Source organism: Lutzomyia longipalpis, chromosome 3 (assembly GCF_024334085.1).
Source record: "Lutzomyia longipalpis isolate SR_M1_2022 chromosome 3, ASM2433408v1".
In the NCBI taxonomy this organism is placed as follows: Eukaryota; Metazoa; Arthropoda; class Insecta; order Diptera; family Psychodidae; genus Lutzomyia; species Lutzomyia longipalpis.
In genome coordinates, this window is record NC_074709.1 from 29,675,418 (window position 1) to 29,694,423 (window position 19,006).

At 35.0% G+C, this 19,006-nt stretch overlaps 3 protein-coding genes across 15 annotated transcripts in view; 1 reads left to right on the forward strand and 2 right to left on the reverse strand.

The window, feature by feature from the left end:
- Window positions 1-771: 771 nt before the first annotated feature.
- LOC129793781 (plasminogen activator inhibitor 1 RNA-binding protein-like) lies at window positions 772-5,720 on the reverse strand. Of its 7 annotated transcripts, XM_055834113.1 has the most exons (6): window positions 5,361-5,720; window positions 4,291-4,306; window positions 3,511-4,078; window positions 1,985-2,251; window positions 1,486-1,904; window positions 772-1,276 (listed from the first exon to the last, which is right to left on the reverse strand). In XM_055834113.1, exons 3-6 carry the CDS (start codon window positions 3,797-3,799, stop codon window positions 1,082-1,084), a joined length of 1,170 nt encoding a protein of 389 aa, XP_055690088.1. In that variant the 5' UTR covers window positions 3,800-4,078; window positions 4,291-4,306; window positions 5,361-5,720; the 3' UTR covers window positions 772-1,081. The 7 variants fall into 7 exon arrangements, with proteins under 7 accessions (XP_055690088.1, XP_055690081.1, XP_055690087.1 ...); XM_055834106.1 differs by having other exon boundaries at window positions 1,985-2,275; window positions 3,511-4,306; window positions 5,361-5,530; XM_055834112.1 differs by lacking the exon at window positions 4,291-4,306 and having other exon boundaries at window positions 5,361-5,523.
- Window positions 5,572-7,422, reverse strand: LOC129793782 (uncharacterized). Its single transcript, XM_055834114.1, has 2 exons — window positions 7,175-7,422; window positions 5,572-6,327 (listed from the first exon to the last, which is right to left on the reverse strand). The coding sequence occupies exons 1-2, from the start codon at window positions 7,253-7,255 to the stop codon at window positions 6,109-6,111; spliced, it is 300 nt and encodes a 99-aa protein (XP_055690089.1). The 5' UTR covers window positions 7,256-7,422; the 3' UTR covers window positions 5,572-6,108.
- A 201-nt stretch (window positions 7,423-7,623) lies between these two features.
- LOC129793783 (plasma membrane calcium-transporting ATPase 2) overlaps window positions 7,624-19,006 on the forward strand; it is a 34,364-nt gene continuing 22,981 nt past the window's right edge. For 2 of the 7 annotated variants that reach the window (XM_055834119.1, XM_055834115.1), the window contains exons 1-6: window positions 7,624-7,731; window positions 10,359-10,728; window positions 15,568-15,997; window positions 16,097-16,597; window positions 17,364-17,399; window positions 18,329-18,999. In XM_055834119.1, coding sequence (XP_055690094.1) covers window positions 15,646-15,997; window positions 16,097-16,597; window positions 17,364-17,399; window positions 18,329-18,999 — 1,560 coding nt within the window. In that variant the 5' untranslated portion in view covers window positions 7,624-7,731; window positions 10,359-10,728; window positions 15,568-15,645. Of the gene's footprint in view, window positions 7,773-9,952; window positions 10,729-15,567; window positions 15,998-16,096; window positions 16,598-17,363; window positions 17,400-18,328; window positions 19,000-19,006 lie in introns of all 7 variants that reach the window. The other 5 variants (XM_055834120.1, XM_055834116.1, XM_055834121.1 and 2 more) reach the window with 4 other exon arrangements.

The following is a 19,006-nucleotide window of genomic DNA, read 5'->3' on the forward strand; positions in this document are numbered from 1 at the left end:
CCAATTCGCATTGTTTTGTCGCTTATTTTGCAAAGAAAACTGATAAATCTCGATATTTTTAGGAAAACTAAAAATAATAACAATAACAACAAAGCCAAGAAAATCTTCTTCGCGATAACAGCGTCGCGTAGTGGCAAAAAAAATTCCGCCATAAAGTGAAGAGGTTAGAAACGTTAAGTTTTTGTTGCGAATAAAGTTTATTGAAGTGAAAACCGTGAAAACTCATAAAATAATTACAAAAAACTCAAAGAATAGTGGAAAATTTCCTTTACTAATAACTACAGAACATTTTGTAATAGAAAATTTGTAAGTTCTTCAGCTTCTTGAAGAATTCTCTTAAGATTTGTGAAGGAAAAGATTTTGGCCTCTTGAGAAGAGTTTCTTGCAAGGAATTCAACAGAAATTAGTGATAAAAACGAGAAGCCTATATACACTCTTGGATTAATTAAAAGGTAAGAAGAAATAAAATATTTCCATAATTTGTACAGAAAGTTCTGAATTTCCCGGGAGATTTCTTCAAATTCTTTCGTTGGTTCATTACCCGGAATTTTCTTGATTTTATTTTTTTTATCATGCGTACGTACCTTCAAAATTAGTTATTGCACTGCTTATGCAATTTAAGCTCATAATAATCCAATTAATTAAATCAAAATAGAAGAAAGTGAAGCTTGAAAACTATCTTAAAATAAAACCTGAAAAGGACGCCAAGAATTTTCCCAAGATGGCTGCAATTCCACCAAACAGAAAATCAACAAAAAAAAACTCAATAAATTCTTGTTACATGTTTTATTAATTTCAATATTATGCATTTCAATCTTACACTCTACATTTATATCCATATGTGAATTACAATTTTTCTCTCCTCACGCGTCCTTATTCAAAAAAAAAAGAATTCAGCACTATTCTTGTTAAGCTAGCAATCGTAAATCCATCAGTTCGACGAAATAAATGTGATAAGTTTTTCATTCATTTTTTTTTATTTTGTTCAAATGAAAAAAAATCCTCCGCGGGAAGGGATTTTACGGGGGGTGTGTGTGTGGGTATTTTGTATGCGGGGGAGGGAGCAATCGGCGGGGGGCGCTCACTTGGCGTCCTCCTTTGCATAAATGGGCACAATCTTGGCAGCCGCTTTCACGGGCCGCACCACCTGAGTGTTCATGAGGCCCAACGATGGGAAATCCTTCTCATCATCCACCTTAGGGGCAGCATGCAAATGCCCATCATCGCGGTAATGTGAGCGATTCGATTCAGTATTCCGTGGCTGTGGTCGTTCATCCTGTACAAAAGGAAAAGTTCCAAAAGTTAGGTTATGAACAACATTTTGTTGTTTATCGCTACTTTGTAATAGGTATGGTTCATAATCTTCGGGCACGTCGATTTGTAGTAAAAAGACGTTTTTTTTTATTTGGAGTTTTGAGACAGATACGACAAAAGTAGCGACAAGTGACGATAAAGCAGCTTAAAACAAAAAGTTTAAGCAATTACCCCATCATTGCGTCGATTGCGGCCCATTTGCCGTCCACCACCGGGAGCATTTGGAGCCCTGGGGCGTCCGCCGCGTGGCCCACGTCCCATCTGTCCAGTCCGTCGTCCGTCGTTGAAGTGGAACTCAATATCGAGAATGTGCTTCTGGCGTGTGGCTCTCTGCTGGAAGGATGTGGCATCGTTGTCGCCGTCTTCATCGCCGGATGGTCTCTTGGCCTCCAGGGCCACCATCTTCTTCCACTGGCTCAGATCCTCACCCTCGCCAGCTTTTCGCAAATTGTACTGCGGCGGCTTCGACTTGCCAGCACGCATTGCCTTGTATTCATCCAGCGTGAGCTCTTTGGTTTCCTCATCTTGGTTTGGTGATTGATTCACTGTATTTTCCTCATGGTTGTCCTGGGTCTCTGCTCGTGGTTCACCTGCCCAAACAAATTTTTACTCATTTTTATTCTTTTCTTCTTAAGCCAAAAACAAAAAAAAAAAAAAAAGATTTGCTTACCTTCATACAATTCTGCCGGATGGGGTTTGGGTGCCAATTCGTCAATAACTTCCTGCTTATGGGAACCCCAATTGTGGGCGCCACCACCTTCGCGCTTGTCAACTGCCTTCACACCTGTTTTGTCACTTCCAGATTGCCGGTCAAATTCACGTTTTCCACGTCCCTCAAACTTACGCCTGCGTGGCTTCTCATCACCTCCTCCCACACCGTTAGCCACAACACGTTCAGTTTGCTCACGATTGCGCCGATTCTTCTTCTCCACGATATCTGCTGGCAAAGAAAAGGCTATATCTGGCCATATTGTTTTAGTCAGGAAGGGTTCAAATAATAAATAACTAAAAAATAATTAATTAAGGACAAATGAATGAAGGAGATAAGGCCACTGTCTTTAAAATTCATTATTAAACTAAAGAAAGTTTTATATGGTTGAAAAAAAAATCAATTGAAATTGAAACTAAAACTACATTTTGTTAAGGGTACCGAACAAAATTATTTAGGCATTTTAATTTGTTTGTTTTTTTAATAAGTTTTATTCTTAATCGTACGTTTTAAGATTTTGTTGAAAATTTCTTTAAAAAAATAATTCAATACTTTCTCCAATTAAAGAAAATATAAATTTAAATAAAAATTAATCTTGATTTATTATTTTTTTCAATTAGTTTGTAATTGAATAATAAAAAAATATAAACATAGAAATAATTATTCTTTCTAAGTTCTATAGGTCTGATGAACTAAATTCTAAAGGTAGTCTAGATTAATATTAAAGAGATTTCAAAGACAAATAAAATGAATACCTAAAGAATTCCAACTAACTAATTAAATTAAGAGACAATTTCTTGTAATCATAAAATATTTTTATTAACCTAATTAATGGACTTTTTATGTAAAATGTTTTTAGAAAAGTTTTTCATTAGTTTTAGCTTTGTTTATCCCACTGAGTTTCTTATGATTATCAATTAACTTCTATTAGCATTGTCTCAAAAAATCATAAATAAGTTCATTGATTTTGTTGTTACTTTAAAAAAAATTAAATAACTATTATGCCTGATGAAGCCTAAATATTTCTCTAAACGTCATATTCCCATAGCAAAACTAACTGATAAACTTGTTAAAGTTCTAATAAAAAATAAATAAATAGAACTATTTAAAAATAAACAAATTAATATCAAAGTTTGCGAAACAAAGTTTTTCTTACTTCAAAAATAACTTTGAATGAAAATAAAAAAAAACTTTTGCAAAGATTTCGCAATGTGCTCGTGCTCAAAACGATGCTCAATCGCAGCAACAGCAGCAGCAGGCGGAGTGTTGAGCCATCGTCGTGATATCTGATGCTCCATTTGACTTTGAACATAAACTCAGAAAACTATCCCCATGAGAAAAGCCCAAAAAAGAGAAGAAAACTAACTAAACCAAAGGAGAGGAAAGGTGAATCCCCAATTGGCGCCCCAGTGGTGGCCTAACCTCATTCCTCCCAGAAAAAAATAAATTGCATGAGCGCACCCTGGTGCTAATGATGGGAAACTTACCATCTCGCTTGGGGGCGGGTTTTTCATCGCGCGTCTGCCGGTTGGGCTTTTCCGGTGTGGCCTTGGTGGGTGCGACAGCCTTAGTGGGGGCTGGCACGGTGCGCACGGGCACTTTGTTTATCGTGGCAGCCTTATTTTCCTTCTCAGCTGCCCCCTTGCGGACCTCCTTGGGCTTCTCCTTGGTTGCCTTCTTTTTCACGGCAATCGCCTCGAGTGGGTCCGTCGCCTCGTCGTCTATGTAAAACAATTCATAGCGATTGTCCACACTTATCCCATATGTGTTCTCCATTGTGTTGCCGGTGCCAAAGCCTCGCGCGCCAGCAACTTTAACACCACTTTCAGCAATGGATGGTTGGGATAAAACGCGTTTTTAATGGTGCGTCACCTCGCGATATTCGTCTTTCCTCAAACACACTGCACACCACTTTCGCTCAAACACCTCGTGACAGCTCGGTCATACCTTCGCGATCTCGCCGCGAATTGTGCCGAACACTGACTTGGCTGTCATTCATGAAAGAGACAACACTACAATCTTCGTGCTTTTGTTTTTTCCCTTTCTTAAAATTTTCTTGAAAAAATAAAAGGAAATTGAAAGAAAAATTTAAGAATAATAGCTAAGATTATTAAAATAAACTTCAATGTCAACACAAGAAGCATATAATCTTGTGAAAATTAATTTTCTTTCAGGTCATTTTATTAATAAGAAACAATCAGTGACGTCATGCATGAAGAGCATGGTATCTCTTTTCTTTTTAGTTTCATGCAATGTGAGATACAGACAGCTGTCTCGCTCACACTGAAATAAGAAACCGAAAACAATTCATTAGGGATTGAAATTTTCTTTAAATTCATAGTTTTCACATCTAAGAACTTTTCAAAAAAAAACGGGATAGCCTGAGAAAAATATTTTTTTCTCACTCTGTAGTTGTGCGGAAAAATTTGAACTTTAACGAACTTTTTTTTTGTTTTTCCAAAAATGCGATTTTTTCTTGTTTTTCTTTTTAATTTTTGGGACATAAAACGGGTTGGGTTGGGGATTTTACACGACTCGCTTTTCCCGGAAATGGATTTTTATGACTTGGAATCTTTGATGCTAAAAATTCAAAAGTTTCTTCCTGATCATGAAAAACCCAATTTCCCCGGAAAATTCGGTCTCATTTTCTCTTCAACAAAATATACCAAAAAGGGCGTCAAATTCAAAAAATATTCAAAAATACCTCTATTTTAAGAGATGAATCTTTAAAGAATCTTTTCAAGGAAACTTTTTTTTTTGAATTTTCTTTGATTCTTTAATTTTATTTTTGACAAATGGTTAATACTGTCAAAAATATTGTCCCTTAAATTGCAAATTCTTTTTAGATTTTGACAGTTGAAAGTTTAATTATTCTATTGTCTTGTTTTTAAGAGAAAAATTGAAATATATTTAAAATATTTTTCCCAGAATACCAAAAAATCTTACAACTCTCAAATTAAAAAAAAAGATTTTGGATAGAATCAATCCCTTAAAAAAATATTCTTCTTTTTATTGCAATAAGATATGATTCCGAGAGAAAAATACGTTGTACTATTTAATCCAATTTGAATAATTAATTCCCTAATATTATTTATTATTTTTCCTTTATTTTAACTCTTCAAATAAAAGCAGTATCATAAATTCTCCTCTTAAATTAAGAGATTATAATAAAGAAATTATACCAATTTGCACAACAATAATATATTTTGTTTAATTCTGCTGCCATATAGCGCATCGAAAGACTCCTCTATTAGGGTAGCTTCTCAAAATTCAAAGCCAAAGAAAATAAGAACATTTCTGCGAAAATTTATCATGAGTAGTGTGTGGTATCCATTACCTTCTTCTTTTATTTTTCTTGTTTCGCGCGGAATGAAAAACAACACACCTCGCTTTAAATTTTCTCACAAAAAGAAAATTTTATTTTACTTTCCTGCACATTCTCTCGCGCAAATTCACGCGCGCGTCTTCTTCACTATGCCGAACTATGTGTACAACAAACCATCCCAAATGGAAGCATTTATAATTATATATTTTAAAACACAATGATATATTTTTAGAATTACACAGCTTCATGTATTTTATATAGTTTATTTTACATTACTCTTATAAACACACCACCATTACCAAAAAGCATGTTTTTCTTGCCCGTTGATTTTTGAACCAACGAAAATAGACAAAAATTTGCGGAGGGAGAGGACTGAGAGATGCAAAAAAAACCAAAAAAGACCTTCATTTTGAAATCTTGGCAAATAACATCTCTTGTCACGCAAAAGAGCTCATTAAAATGTCTTTTTGAAAAGTTTTCTGAGAGATTTTCTCAATTTTGACAAAAATACATAAAATCCTTGGAATTGCTTTTGTGAAAAGGAAAAAAAAATGTTAAGGAGATGTGCAATGTTATAGGGGAGAGTGGGGTAAAATCACAGAAATTGTGTTTTTAATTTGAAGATGTGAGGGGAAAATTTTGTGAAGGGAATAAGAATTTTTTGGTCAAGGGATTTTCATTGATTTAACTGCCAAATCGTGTTTTTTTAACGTGTGTCAAAAGGTCAAAATTCGTTCAAAAAAAAAAAATTACTCGACCGTTAAAATTCAATTTGAGACTCCAGCGAGCCAATACGAAGGGATGAAGATGTTGAAGATGAAACGGATTTTGACGAGCTAACGGACGATGAGCTCACAGAGGATATCTTGACGCTCGATGAGACGCTCTCACTCACGGATTTCTCAACACTCTGCGAGACGCTCTTTGAGGCAGACAACGATGAGGCAATGTGGCCTGTTGCTGTCTTCTGCAAAGCACTCTGTTGATGAAAAAATTTAGAGTAAGGATTTTTTTCTATTGGCTTGCGTCCTTTCACACGTTTAGGGAAAAGTTAGGATCATCAATAATTCTATTAAAGTGTCCCTAAAAGGATGGAAATTTAAAACTTTGTCGATGAATCAGCACTGAATGAATTTTCTCAAGTTCTCAATTCTCTGAATCTTCATCAGTGTCCCAATTTGTAATTGTTTAATCACCAATGAATAATGAGTCAGAGAAGAATGACTCAAAAACTTCTAGAAAACATTCAAGGGGTGTTCAACTGCTGAATATATGTATATTTTTTGACCAATCGTCCGCATAACTCTTTCAACTTAAAATTAGTACTTTTTTAAAGCTTTTTCTCCTTAATTTAAGCCTTTTCGAGAGTTAGTTTCGAAAAACTTTTTCAAATTGAATTTAGTACTTTTAAGGCTTAAATTTAGCAAATTTTAGACTTGAGTTTACTATTTTCGGGTTTATTTTAACACTTAAGAATAAAATTAAGTATTTTTAGGCTTGATTTTAGTATTTTTTAAGTCTTTTTAATCCGATCCATTAGGTTTGATTATTTGTTTTTAATCTTAAATTAAATACTTTTAAGGCTTGAATTAACTTTTTCGGGTTAAATTTAAAACTTTTTGTATTAAAATTTAGTATTTTTAAGCTTGAATTGCTGCGGAATATTTCCGAATATCGGATTACTTTTAATTTAAATTTACACCCCTTGAAAACGTCCTGTTTTTGTGCTCAATTCACACAGAAAAGTCGACAAAGATTTGAAAAAAAACGTTTAATTTTGTAACGAGAAAAGTGGAAAAGAAAAACTTGTAAGAAATTAATCTTACCTCCTGTAGACTCTCACTCATGGCCATTTCACTCTTCATGGCCTGCCTACCGCCACCCTGATTAGTTTCAGACAACTCCATCGCGCGTGGTCAGGGAAGAGATGATCAACAGAGGTTTTCTCAAGAAGATACTAATACGTTAAGGCGATTCCGCCTAGACTGACTGAATGAAGGTAGAACAACCAGATTGCCGGAGAAGCTTCTGGTTGAGCCGTTCAAAAATAAATTTATCCTCATAGCGCATGTCTTTGAGGAGCAGACTCTCAGCATGGCCAGGAAACTCTCTTTTCCTCAACTTTCAATCTTTCCAATTCCCATTTCATTTGCCATGCGCGCTATAAAATTAAAATAACGCGCCAATGGCAATTCCACAGACATTTCCATGGATTCTCTGCGAATTTTCCATGGATTTTTGGTACATCTGTGATTTGGGACACATCCAGATGTGGTGTGGTGTAGTGACAGCGCCCAACGAATTGTCACGTCCGGGTGCTTTTTGGGTGCCACACAGTGCTCGATCGCGCCGCGAGTTTTTGCTGAAATTTTCCGGTGGAAAAGTAATAGAAACAAATTCTCGCCCAACGTCCCGGAATAGCTGGTGAGACAGTGCTAAATGCCTGTTTATCCTTTGGGACATCAATCATACTGCCCCACAGTGTGTTCGTTCTTAAAAGATTTTTTTCTAATTCATTTGGAGATTTTTTTATTTGAGCTAAAGCGCATCCCTATATCGAATTTTTCTCCACACACACACCACCATCATTGTCGCTCAAATTCCCACACATTTACGCGCATGCGTCATAGCGCCATGACGTCAGACTTCCATCCCGTTTTCACGCCCACCTGTCCATCTGAGTGCGAATGAGATGGGTTGTGTGCCAATAAATGTACATAAATATAAGTAATAGTTGACTAAGGCTTTGGCAGGTTGCACTTGCTGTGATTCATAGTGAAGCAGCCATGGGTGGTGCTTTAACGGACGGTTGTGTGTTTGCATAAACTCACGAAAGGGGGAGAGATTAAACAACTTTTTTTATTTATTTATTTAAAAATGGCTTTAAAATGTCACTCAAATGCACCCAACGTATTCAGGAAAGAAAATGTAAATTTGCATTGTTGTAACCTCATAAGACTAAAAATAAAATTACGAAGGTTCTTTTTTTTCTATGTCACGATGGTTTTTTGACCTGAAAACTTTTTTTTATCACATTCTGGAGTTTTAACAGACAGTGGGATGCCAGGTGTGAGATAAACTTACCCCAGTCTTCCCTAAATTCCTTACAAACGGTTTTACGGGTTTTTCGTTGTTGTGAGATCATTTGATATTTTTGAAAGGTGCTAATTAGAATTTAAATAAATATTAGAGATGAGTAAGATTTTGTAAATAAAAATAAAATAGAATGAGGTGTTGAATCATTTTTTTTAAATCCTTAAAGAAGTTGTTGATTTTTGTTTTTGAAAACAAAGATATTTTTAGGAAGATTATTGTCATAAACCATGATAAAAGAATTTAAGAAAAAAAATAAGAGTAGGATCATTTATTTATTTAATGAATAGTCTCGATTTGATCCAGAGATACTTTAGCTATTGACTGCACTCATTTATTTATTGTAAGTTATTGTAGAAATTAAAAAAAAATAATAATTGAGATTTGAAATTAATGGGTTGTCTCATATTTAGCAGATTTTAACTCTTGGTAAATAGTCAAAAAAAAAAGAATCAGTAAAGGAACATTTTATGGGACAACCTTATAGTTTTACCTTATCAATTTGAGTCTTTTAAGGGTTAAAAATCGAATTTTTTTAGCTTAAATTGAGTACGTTTTTGGGTAAAATTTCAGGTTTGAATTTATCACTTTTAGGTTAAAATTAAGTACGTTTTATGTTAGAATTCAATATGTTTTAAGCTAAAAGCCAAGAGATGTTAATTCCAAACTTTTATGTATTTTTCTTTGACTTTATTTTTAATTCTTCCTTTCACAAATTTTTTGATGTATTGAAACTAATGCAAAATATCCGAAATCTTTAAATGATTTTAATTTGTATCTATCATAGAAGCAACTTGCAAATTTCTACCCCTTTACTCACAGTTAGTTTAATCAATATTGATTTTTTCTTCCTGTGTAGTCTTTAGAGAATAACTTGTGCCCAATTGCGCCTACGAGTATGCTGGTTTGAATTCTTTTTTTGTTGAATCATCTTCAACCAATGAATCATTCAATAAACCTCCTTCAGTTTGACAGGAGACGTGAAAACAAACATTGAACATTCTCACTTATTCTTCAATACATATTTCGTGTTAGAATTAGTCCTTAGAATGCTACGAAATTGCACCGTAATATATGCAAAGATCAAATTAAATTTCTTTTCAAATTAATCATTTTTTGTTTAACTACTTACAATAAATCTCTAATCAAACTTTATTCATTCACACAGACATAAAAAAATAAAATTAAAGAAAAGAATTTTTTTTTAAATCAACAACTTGCAAAAATATTCGTTCATTGCCTTTTTGCTCATTGTAGTTGTATGCGTATGTAGTATTTTCATTGCGGCTCCCCCAGAGTTTGAAGCGCATCATATTGTAACTAGCCTGCATCATCTGTGTAAAGTATCAATAGTGTGGCGATGCCAAGGCAATGATTCACTGAATACATTTTTATTTATTCTCATTTTATTTATTTTTTTCAATGCATTCCGGTGCGATATCGCAACTGCATTGGGCATTGGGCGTACTCATCAACACTTTCAAACTGACCCTGGCCGTTTGTTGCAAAAGTTGAGGAGCGAGAAAAAATTGAGAAATCTTTTTTTTTTACTTTATATTTTACTTGTTTTATATACCAGAGATTACCTATAAATTACATATATAGTATAGTAGTTACATATGTATATGAAAGTAGTAGAAAATTTTGCGAAAGAGACAAAAAAAGTGTGTGTAAGTGTGCAAAGAAAAAAAAAGAGGAATTGACAGTGATTTTTGGGAGGTGAAAGAGGGGTAGTGTAGTATAGTGCGATGGTGGTGGCCTAGGTCCCTCTGTATGGTTGATCTTGCCCAAAGGAAGAGAGCGCCAGCTATTAGAACGACGGCATGTCAATAAATTTTCTGGGGCGGCTGCGCGAGAAAACGTGAAAAAGTCTGTGGTGTGAAAATTTTCTTATATGTGTATGGTTGGATTGAACAGGAAAAAAACGGAAAGAAAAAGAGCAAAGAAAAGTCAGGAGGAACATTGTTGGTGATTTGCATCCCAGCCAATTTGCTGTTGGCCTCAGTTCACAGCCCATTTTGGATGCTCTGTGGGGCCGGACAAGTGTGCTGCTGCAGCAAGCATGGAGACAAGTGATCAGTGAAAAAGTTGGTAAAAAAAAATCCCACCAACCCTGTGTGTGCGGAGAGGTTGCGCCCCCAACAAGCAACTTGGAGAGAAAAAAAAAGAGAAATTGAAGAAGAAAAAAACGATTGAAGGGAAGAAATTGTTCTTCAGAAGCATTTTTTTGCGAACAAGAGTGGTTGCAACGCCTTGAAAAGGGTGCGCTCTACGCAAGAATTCTGTGGTAAGTACAACATGGGGGCGCGCAATGTTGTATTATGCTATAGTGTATGTTGCTGCTGCTGCTGCATAGAGCAGGGCATACAAAAGGGGGGCGGTAAGGGGGGAATGGCGAGGGGCGATTTTCTTCAGTCGGGGGCACCCGCCCAACAATTGATTCTATTTTTAGGTGGTGTGTGGAATCCGCTTTGTTTGCTTCCGATGGAAACACATGTGGTGTAGCGCGGCCAATACACAGGAGATCGATTTCACACACCAGACCAAGAAATCTATAAAGTTTCCCTCCTTCAATCAATATCTAGGCCGGCCTTTTGCCACAAAGTTCTAGGCTCTCTCCCCAAAAATGCAAAAAAGAAACTAAAAGGATAATTCCTTTCCAACCATTTTGACTCGCCAGAGATGATGATGTTGGTTTTTAATTTCTTTTTCTTGTTCTAACCTTGCGTGTCTGGTTTTGTCCGGTTCTTTTGCTCTCTCCTAAAAATATTCCGGGGGAGACAGCTAGGTTTTCTTCTTTCTTTTTAATTACATATTTGCACAGGCACCTGACCCACCACAAAGAACACCATCACATAAAATGCGATTAACGCGGGTTTTGACGCAAAGTCTTCGCGCGGGTTTTCTTATCTCTTATCAATCTACTTGATTTCTTCGATTGCGTGGGCTCATTTTCAATTTGTGTTTTTTTTTATTAGTATTTTTCAATCGACAATTGATGACCAATCTGAATTATATTCTGGGAGAGTTAATTAAAAAAAATAATAATTCAAAATGTTTCATTATCAGGGATCGAAAGGAGGCTATTCAGATATATATGAGTGTTGCCATAAACAATTTTTCTTTAGCATTTTGTAGGGAAGCAATAAAGAAATCGCCAAAATGCTGATTTTCACCCTTTAAATGCTTAAAAACATATGGGTTAATGTTTCATGGCGACAAAATGACTGAAGAAACATTAACGCGAATGTTTTGAACCATTTGAAGGGACAGAATTTCCCATATACCCCTGAATAACCTCCTTTTATATTCATTTGGTTTTTTTTATTAAATTTATTACAGACGAGTATTTTTGTTGTTCTACGTTTAATGTTTTAGAACTTAACTATGTTGTTTAGGAAAAAAAATCCTAAACTGATTCTGAGTCTGTTGTAAAGATATTCTTGGTATGTGTCTTGACTAAAGTGAACAGAATATTTCAATTTATTTATTCAGAACTTCCAATCAATTATATTAGAAAGAATATTTCGTAAAAAGAAATAAGATTTTTGTGTAATTTATTATTCCGGAGCTCAATTTTATCTTTCCGGGAGCTCTTTGTATTGTAGCTGAGATCCTTATGTTTCCTATTCCGGGAAGTTCTTTTTTTTTTCATTCTTCGGAAGTTTTGTGCTTAATTTTTATATTCTGAGAGCTTTTTAATTTTATTTTACAGGAATTCTTTTCTTTTAAAAATCACTAAATTTCTTGCTTTACGGACTTTCCGGGAATTGAATATCTCACGAACGTCTAGTTCAAAAAACTAATTAAAATAATTTTGTCTTCAAGGAAATAAAACATTTTTCATTGTTTTAGGAATGAATAAAAAATATCGTGACTTGAGAGTATTTTGCTGATAAGTTGTTGTCGCAGAAAAAGTATTTTTTTTATCTACTTTTCATATTTTTTATTACTACACAAACTAAACATAAAAATTCTCTTCACTTTAACATGTTTTCCGCAAACGTCGATGATGTGCAATTTGAAGAAATTGAGGAATAATTCTTAATTTGAGAACATTCTTAATAAAATAAATAAATAGTTTTCAAGATATTTAATTTTGAACATCCTCACACTATTAAAATGCAATAAAATATAAACATTTTGTGCTTATTTGCCAAGAATTTCTAATTAATTTTTCCTTCAAGTCTCCTAGCCGTCTTACTGCTTTTACAATAAAGACTAATAAAATACATTCATACAACAGTGGAAAATATTCTACTTACATAAGAATGATGTAGTTTTTGAGAATATCTCTGTAGAATTTTTAAATAGAATATAGGCCATTTTGCTTTTGTTTCCTGATACTTTTTTTTTGTAATTTCTGACAATTTACCAAAAGAAATTTCAGCCATTCTTTTACCTGAATACCAAAAAATCAAGATAAAACACAAGATTTTCATCAAAATCAACCCAATTCATTAAAAAATTCAAACAATAAAAAATTCCTTTAGTAATTATTGTTGTAAGTTTTGTTGCACAGTGTAATGTAAAAACAAGAGGAAATGAGCACGTTTTTTTTGGCCCTACACAATACAATCGTCCTACACCCACTTCTACTACATTTAAGTATGTGCAAAAACATAGATTCTTTGCAGTAGAGATGGGCACGAGATAGGGCCAATCGCGGTGTAATGATGACTTTGGCGCCAAAACGCAAATCTTGTCTAAATATTTAGAAATGAATTCCATCCAACGATACAGCCCGTGTGCGAGGTAATTACCCAAAATGATGGCAATTCCTCAAGCACACAATGATCTTCCTTTCGCACTGCTAACCCGATGTGAAGATGGGGGAGTAGGAGAGCATCTGGCGCACGATAAGATTGCGCATTTGACGTCAACAAATTGCTCCAATTGAGGAACGTGTGGGATGATTTCTTACAAAATTTTCACGCATCTCAAAGCTTCAATTTCCGGGGGGAGGGGGTGGTAGGCAAGTGATCACGCAGGTGAAAGAAGAAGAAAATGAGCTGATTTGTTTAAAAAGAAAATTTTTTTAATTGAAAATCTTCTGTTTGAGCAATTTCTTTGGAGGTCAACCCTTGAGAGGAATCATTGCTCAAGAAGAAAAAATTAAAATTCTTTCATTCAATCTTTATTGTGGTGCCTTTTTTTGAGAGACGACAGTGCCTTATCATTTATTTGCCAACACGCCAAATAGCACAGAATGAGGAACGCATCCAGTTGAAAATAGTTGCTGTTGTTAATATTGTTTAATTGGGGGGTGGGTGGAGGTGGCTGGAGATACTTTATTTGCGAGCAGAATTTGTCTTTTTATTACTCATCATCACATACCTTATCCTCGCTTCTCCTTCATGCGGTATGATGGGTGAATGATGCTGCATTGTTGATTGTACGACAGAGAAAGAGCAAAGAAAGAAAAAAAGTGAAACGAGCCTGATTAGAATGAAGATCTCATTCGATCTTGAGGTGTTTCACCGTATAGACGTGAGTGTTGTGTGATCTCTACCCCAACCTATATTATTTTTTCGCGCGAAGGGCAAGGCAATTGACACAGAAAAATTGTATTTTATACAGAATTCTCTTCTCTGTAGTATATTTTTTTTATTTAAAAGCACATTGCGTGCTCCGTGAAGCCACTTTGCGTGGAATTAAGTTTTTAAGAGTGGCGCGCGCACGTTTGACCATTTTTGCCGGGAATTTTATTCTACATTTTTTTATTCTTGCTAAAAGTATTAAGTTCGATTTCTAGCTACGATTAAACACTATTCAGGTGTTTGTGTGTGTATTTGTGATTTTTTTGTACTTTTGTAGTGATTTTTTTAGAACATTCGTGCGGGGGAGGGAAATGCATTGAATTGATTTGATATTGTGATTAAAGTTTTATTCTAAATTTGATAAGAAATAATAGAAAGTCAAGGTTCCGATAAATAAAAGATCGTTAAGAATGTGAATCTTTTAAAATTCTAAATGAAATACAGTTGGGATGCATTCGAGGATTTAATCTAAAATTCTTAAGATACAAATCAAGTGCAAAAAACGTTGCAAGATCATAAAAAAATTGTCAGAAACTTGAGAAGATTTTTAATTTTATATATTCTAATAAATTATTTCAGTTATTGATGTCGCCGGTTGAAGATTTGGTTGGAATCTTTGAATAAATTCAAATATCTTGCACTTGTGACATCTGGTGTTAAATTTAAGGTGAAAAAGAACGTGGCAAAGTCTTAAAAATATTTGTATGAAAGTTAAAAATAATTTATACGTTTATTTTTGTTTGAAAGAAATTTTTAATTTGTATTGGCTCAACGGATAAATGTTCTTGTCAACTTTTAGTATCAAAAGCAATACAAGATGTCGCTAGTTGTACGTTTAATTTTAATCTTTGATTTATCTCTTCAAATTCTTGTGTTCTAATGTTGATATCCACGTCTTTTTCATGTTTAATAGTTATCGTTAAATTCTTTATCAATAAATATTATATTTTTTTAAATTCAGCTCACAGTTTATCCTTCAAAAGTCATCAAACCAATCAATTCAAAATAAATTTAATTTCTCAAAAAAGTCAATGAATCATTGCCCAAAAAAAATCATTCAAGACATTCAGGGTCTTTCCTAAATTAGAAAATCTTATCAAATTTAATCCAATCACTCAATCATTTAGCCATTTGGATTTATCATTATCTCTTGACGTCAAAGCATGGGATTACACCGAGTACTCATTGTTAAAGACGAATGGGAGAAAAGATTTTGATAATTTTCTTTTTATTTCAATGTGAATTGTAAAAGAAAATTTCGTATAAATATGTTAAAGAAATATTTGCAATATTGGTGCATTCAGTTTAGACACTAGGTGTCGTTGTTATGTGGTTTATGTCTTTGGGACAGAGATTTTATAATTAGGTGTCGCTATTGTATGGTTTGCGTCCTTGACAAAGTTAGATATTTTTCCGGGAATTTTACTAACTTATCCAGGATTCACTAGACAAGTCGTTAGTCAAAGATACCTTCATCAGGCTTCGATAGAATTTATTTTTACCCCCTAATTAGGAAAAAAAGTAAAGAAATTAGTCGAAAAAGGATTTTATCTAATTTTCTTATTATTTCTTTTTTTCTCATGCAGAATACTCAAACACATCCCCTGACTTAACCGTCTCTTTGCACGTTGCGCAAGTGGATTAAGCAGGGTAATTAGGTCACAATGGCCACAATAGACGGACGACCGGCCCAATATGGGATCTCACTTAAGCAGTTGCGCGAGCTTATGGAACATCGTGGACGCGAGGGGATTGCGCGAATAAGTGAATTTGGGGGTGTACAGGAGCTATGCAAGAAACTCTATACGAGTCCCAATGAGGGTCTCAGTGGTTCACGGACGGACTCTGAGCATCGTCGTGAGACATTTGGTTCCAATACCATCCCACCAAAGCCACCCAAAACCTTCCTTCAGCTCGTGTGGGAGGCCCTCCAGGATGTTACGTTGATTATCTTGGAAGTTGCTGCCCTCGTATCGCTTGGGCTTAGTTTCTATCAACCAGCAGATGAGGATTTGCGTAAGTACAAAGAGAGAGAGAGAGAGAGAGAGAGAGAGAGAGAAATCAAAGAATAAGATCAGAAAGGATCAAAGCTTGAATGTTGTTGGAATTTTGCAGCGGCTGCAATTGCGGATGAGGAGGATCACCATGGGTGGATTGAGGGTCTTGCCATTCTCATTTCCGTTATCGTTGTCGTCCTGGTGACGGCATTCAATGACTACTCGAAGGAACGGCAATTCCGTGGGCTACAGTCCCGGATTGAGGGTGAACACAAATTCTCCGTCATCCGGGGCGGTGAGGTGCATCAAATAAGTGTTGGGGACATTGTTGTTGGTGATATTTGTCAGATAAAATACGGTGATTTGCTACCGGCGGACGGGGTGCTGATCCAGAGCAATGATCTCAAAGTTGACGAATCCTCCCTCACGGGTGAGTCGGATCACGTGAAGAAGGGTGAAAATTACGATCCAATGGTACTCAGTGGGACCCACGTGATGGAGGGTAGTGGCAAAATGCTCGTCACAGCTGTGGGTGTTAATTCACAAGCTGGTATCATCTTCACCCTCTTGGGTGCTGCTGTCGATCAGCAAGAAGCGGAAATACGAAAGATGAAGAAGGGTAAGAAAATCTCTCATTTTTTTCTCTTTAAAACAAATTTCTCTGTTCAACAGAAACTTTTTTTTTGTCCCCCTTCGTCCCCCTCTGAAAATCTCTTATTTTTGTTTTAATTTAAATCTATTTAAAAAAAAAAGAAGAATCTTTCTATTTCTCAAGAAGATAAAAATTCTGAGTTTTTGTTTTTAAATTCTATCTTGTTGAATTGATTTTTGAAAAAATGTCCTTTCTCTCTGAAAATTTTGGTTTTTTTTTAAAAAAATTGATAACAAAAAACTGATTTGATCGGAAGAAAAATAAATTTTTAGATTAAAATAATTTGAAAGAAATCTAAGTTGGCATCAAAGTATTCTTTCATCGAAGCTCTGCTCCGTTTAGCCAATGTAAATTCTTTGGCTATATAACATTTTTTTTTTTTCAAAGAAGGATAAAGTAAAGGTAATTTTAAAAAAAATATGTCAATAATTTACCCGATCAAATCAACACCCCCAACCCCTTCATAAAATCCCCAACCACCCTTGAAAAATTTTTTTTGAAAAGTAAAATTACTTTATTTATGTGAATTATTTTTTTCTCTCTCTTCTCGCATGAACTTTTTTGTCAAAAAAATAAAAATAAACAAACTCTGGCTCAACACACTACCCCTACAAAAAAATTTACTCGACACACCGTCCAAAAAAAAACAAATGAAAAAAATCCCTTCGATCCAATAAAAACAAACAAAAAAATGTGCACCAAAATACGCAATAAAAACTGGCCAAATTGGCAGAAGCTAAAAAGCAGCGGAAGAAGAAGAGTTTAACAGGTGATGTCGAACCTTTTGGTTTTATATTTATTATTTTCTATATAACAATGAAAACCTTTCATTTTCTTTTTTGTTTGTTCTTTTTTATCACTTTGTGTGCCATAGAGGCCATCTTGTTTTTTTGTTATCCTCTTTATTTTCTACATATAACATTTTATTTTTTCTTTGTTTCTGCTTCACCTTTTTTATTACTTTTTTTCAAATTTTTATGTTTTATGTTTCTTTTTCGCCTCACAGTGTCCTTTTTCCCATCTTCCACTAACCATTTGCAGATTTTTTTTTGTTTAGAGTTTAGAAATATTTCTTTCTGGTATTTCTTTTTGTTTTCTTTCCTTTTTTTCTGTTTCATGTCGATGGGTGGGAAGTTTATGATTTTTTTTTAGTGAATAAACTTGAAATTAAAATTTTTTGAAGCTTTTATTGCTAAATAACAGCTAAAAGTGTTTAAAAATTAACGAAAAAAGTGTTCATCAGTGGATTCGATCTTACGGCTTTTCAGTTGCGAGTCTAACGTGCTAACAATTGACCCAATTACCTACCTATCGACATGTTGGTTTCATTTATTTTTTATTCATCAATATTTTGTTTTTTTCAACATTCTTTAACCATTTTCTGCGTTTTCTTTTCGCGTTGGCAGTCGTAATCGACAAGAAAAAGTAAAATTAGTAGATTTGTGAGCTTTCTTAGATGCGTTGCATGGACTTAGCGCGTGTTTTTGGCCAAAAAAAACTGTAGAACTGCTGCAATATAATATGTCTCTTTCGCTTTGGGTGTACTCTCATTGAGAGCTTTTGTAATTCACACTCTCCTGTTTTCTTTTGTGTTCTTTTTCTGGTGATGAAATGAATGGAAAAATTTCTCAGAAATAAAATAAATCTAATATTGAGATTATCTATTCTCTTCTTTATGCGGAATAAAAAAATGTTCAGGTGATGATGGTGCAGCCCCTGCAGGTGGTGCAATCACTAGCAATAGTCACATTAGCTCCCCAATGCCCGTGAAGGAAGACGTGGAAGCTGGTGGGGATTCTACGAATAATCACGTGCAGACAACAAGCCCAACGGAGGGTGGTGGCGGTGGGGGTGGCCACAAGAAGGAGAAGAGTGTGTTGCAGGCAAAATTGACAAAACTCGCCATACAAATTGGTTATGCTGGTTCCACAATTGCGGTGCTTACGGTGATCATCTTGGTGCTGCAGTTCTGCATTAATACCTTTGTAATTCAGGAGAAGCCATGGAAGAATACCTATGCCAATAATCTCGTGAAACATCTCATTATTGGTGTGACTGTACTCGTTGTTGCCGTACCCGAAGGTCTACCGCTGGCTGTTACCCTGTCGCTGGCCTATTCCGTCAAGAAAATGATGAAGGATAACAATTTGGTGCGACATTTGGACGCGTGCGAGACAATGGGCAATGCCACTGCCATTTGTTCGGACAAAACGGGTACATTGACGACAAATCGCATGACTGTCGTACAGTCGTACATTTGTGAGAAGCTCTGCAAAGTCATTCCCAAGTTCAATGATATCCCATCGCATGTGGGCAATATGATTATTCAGGGTATTGCCGTCAATTCAGCCTACACCTCACGATTACTCGTAAGTA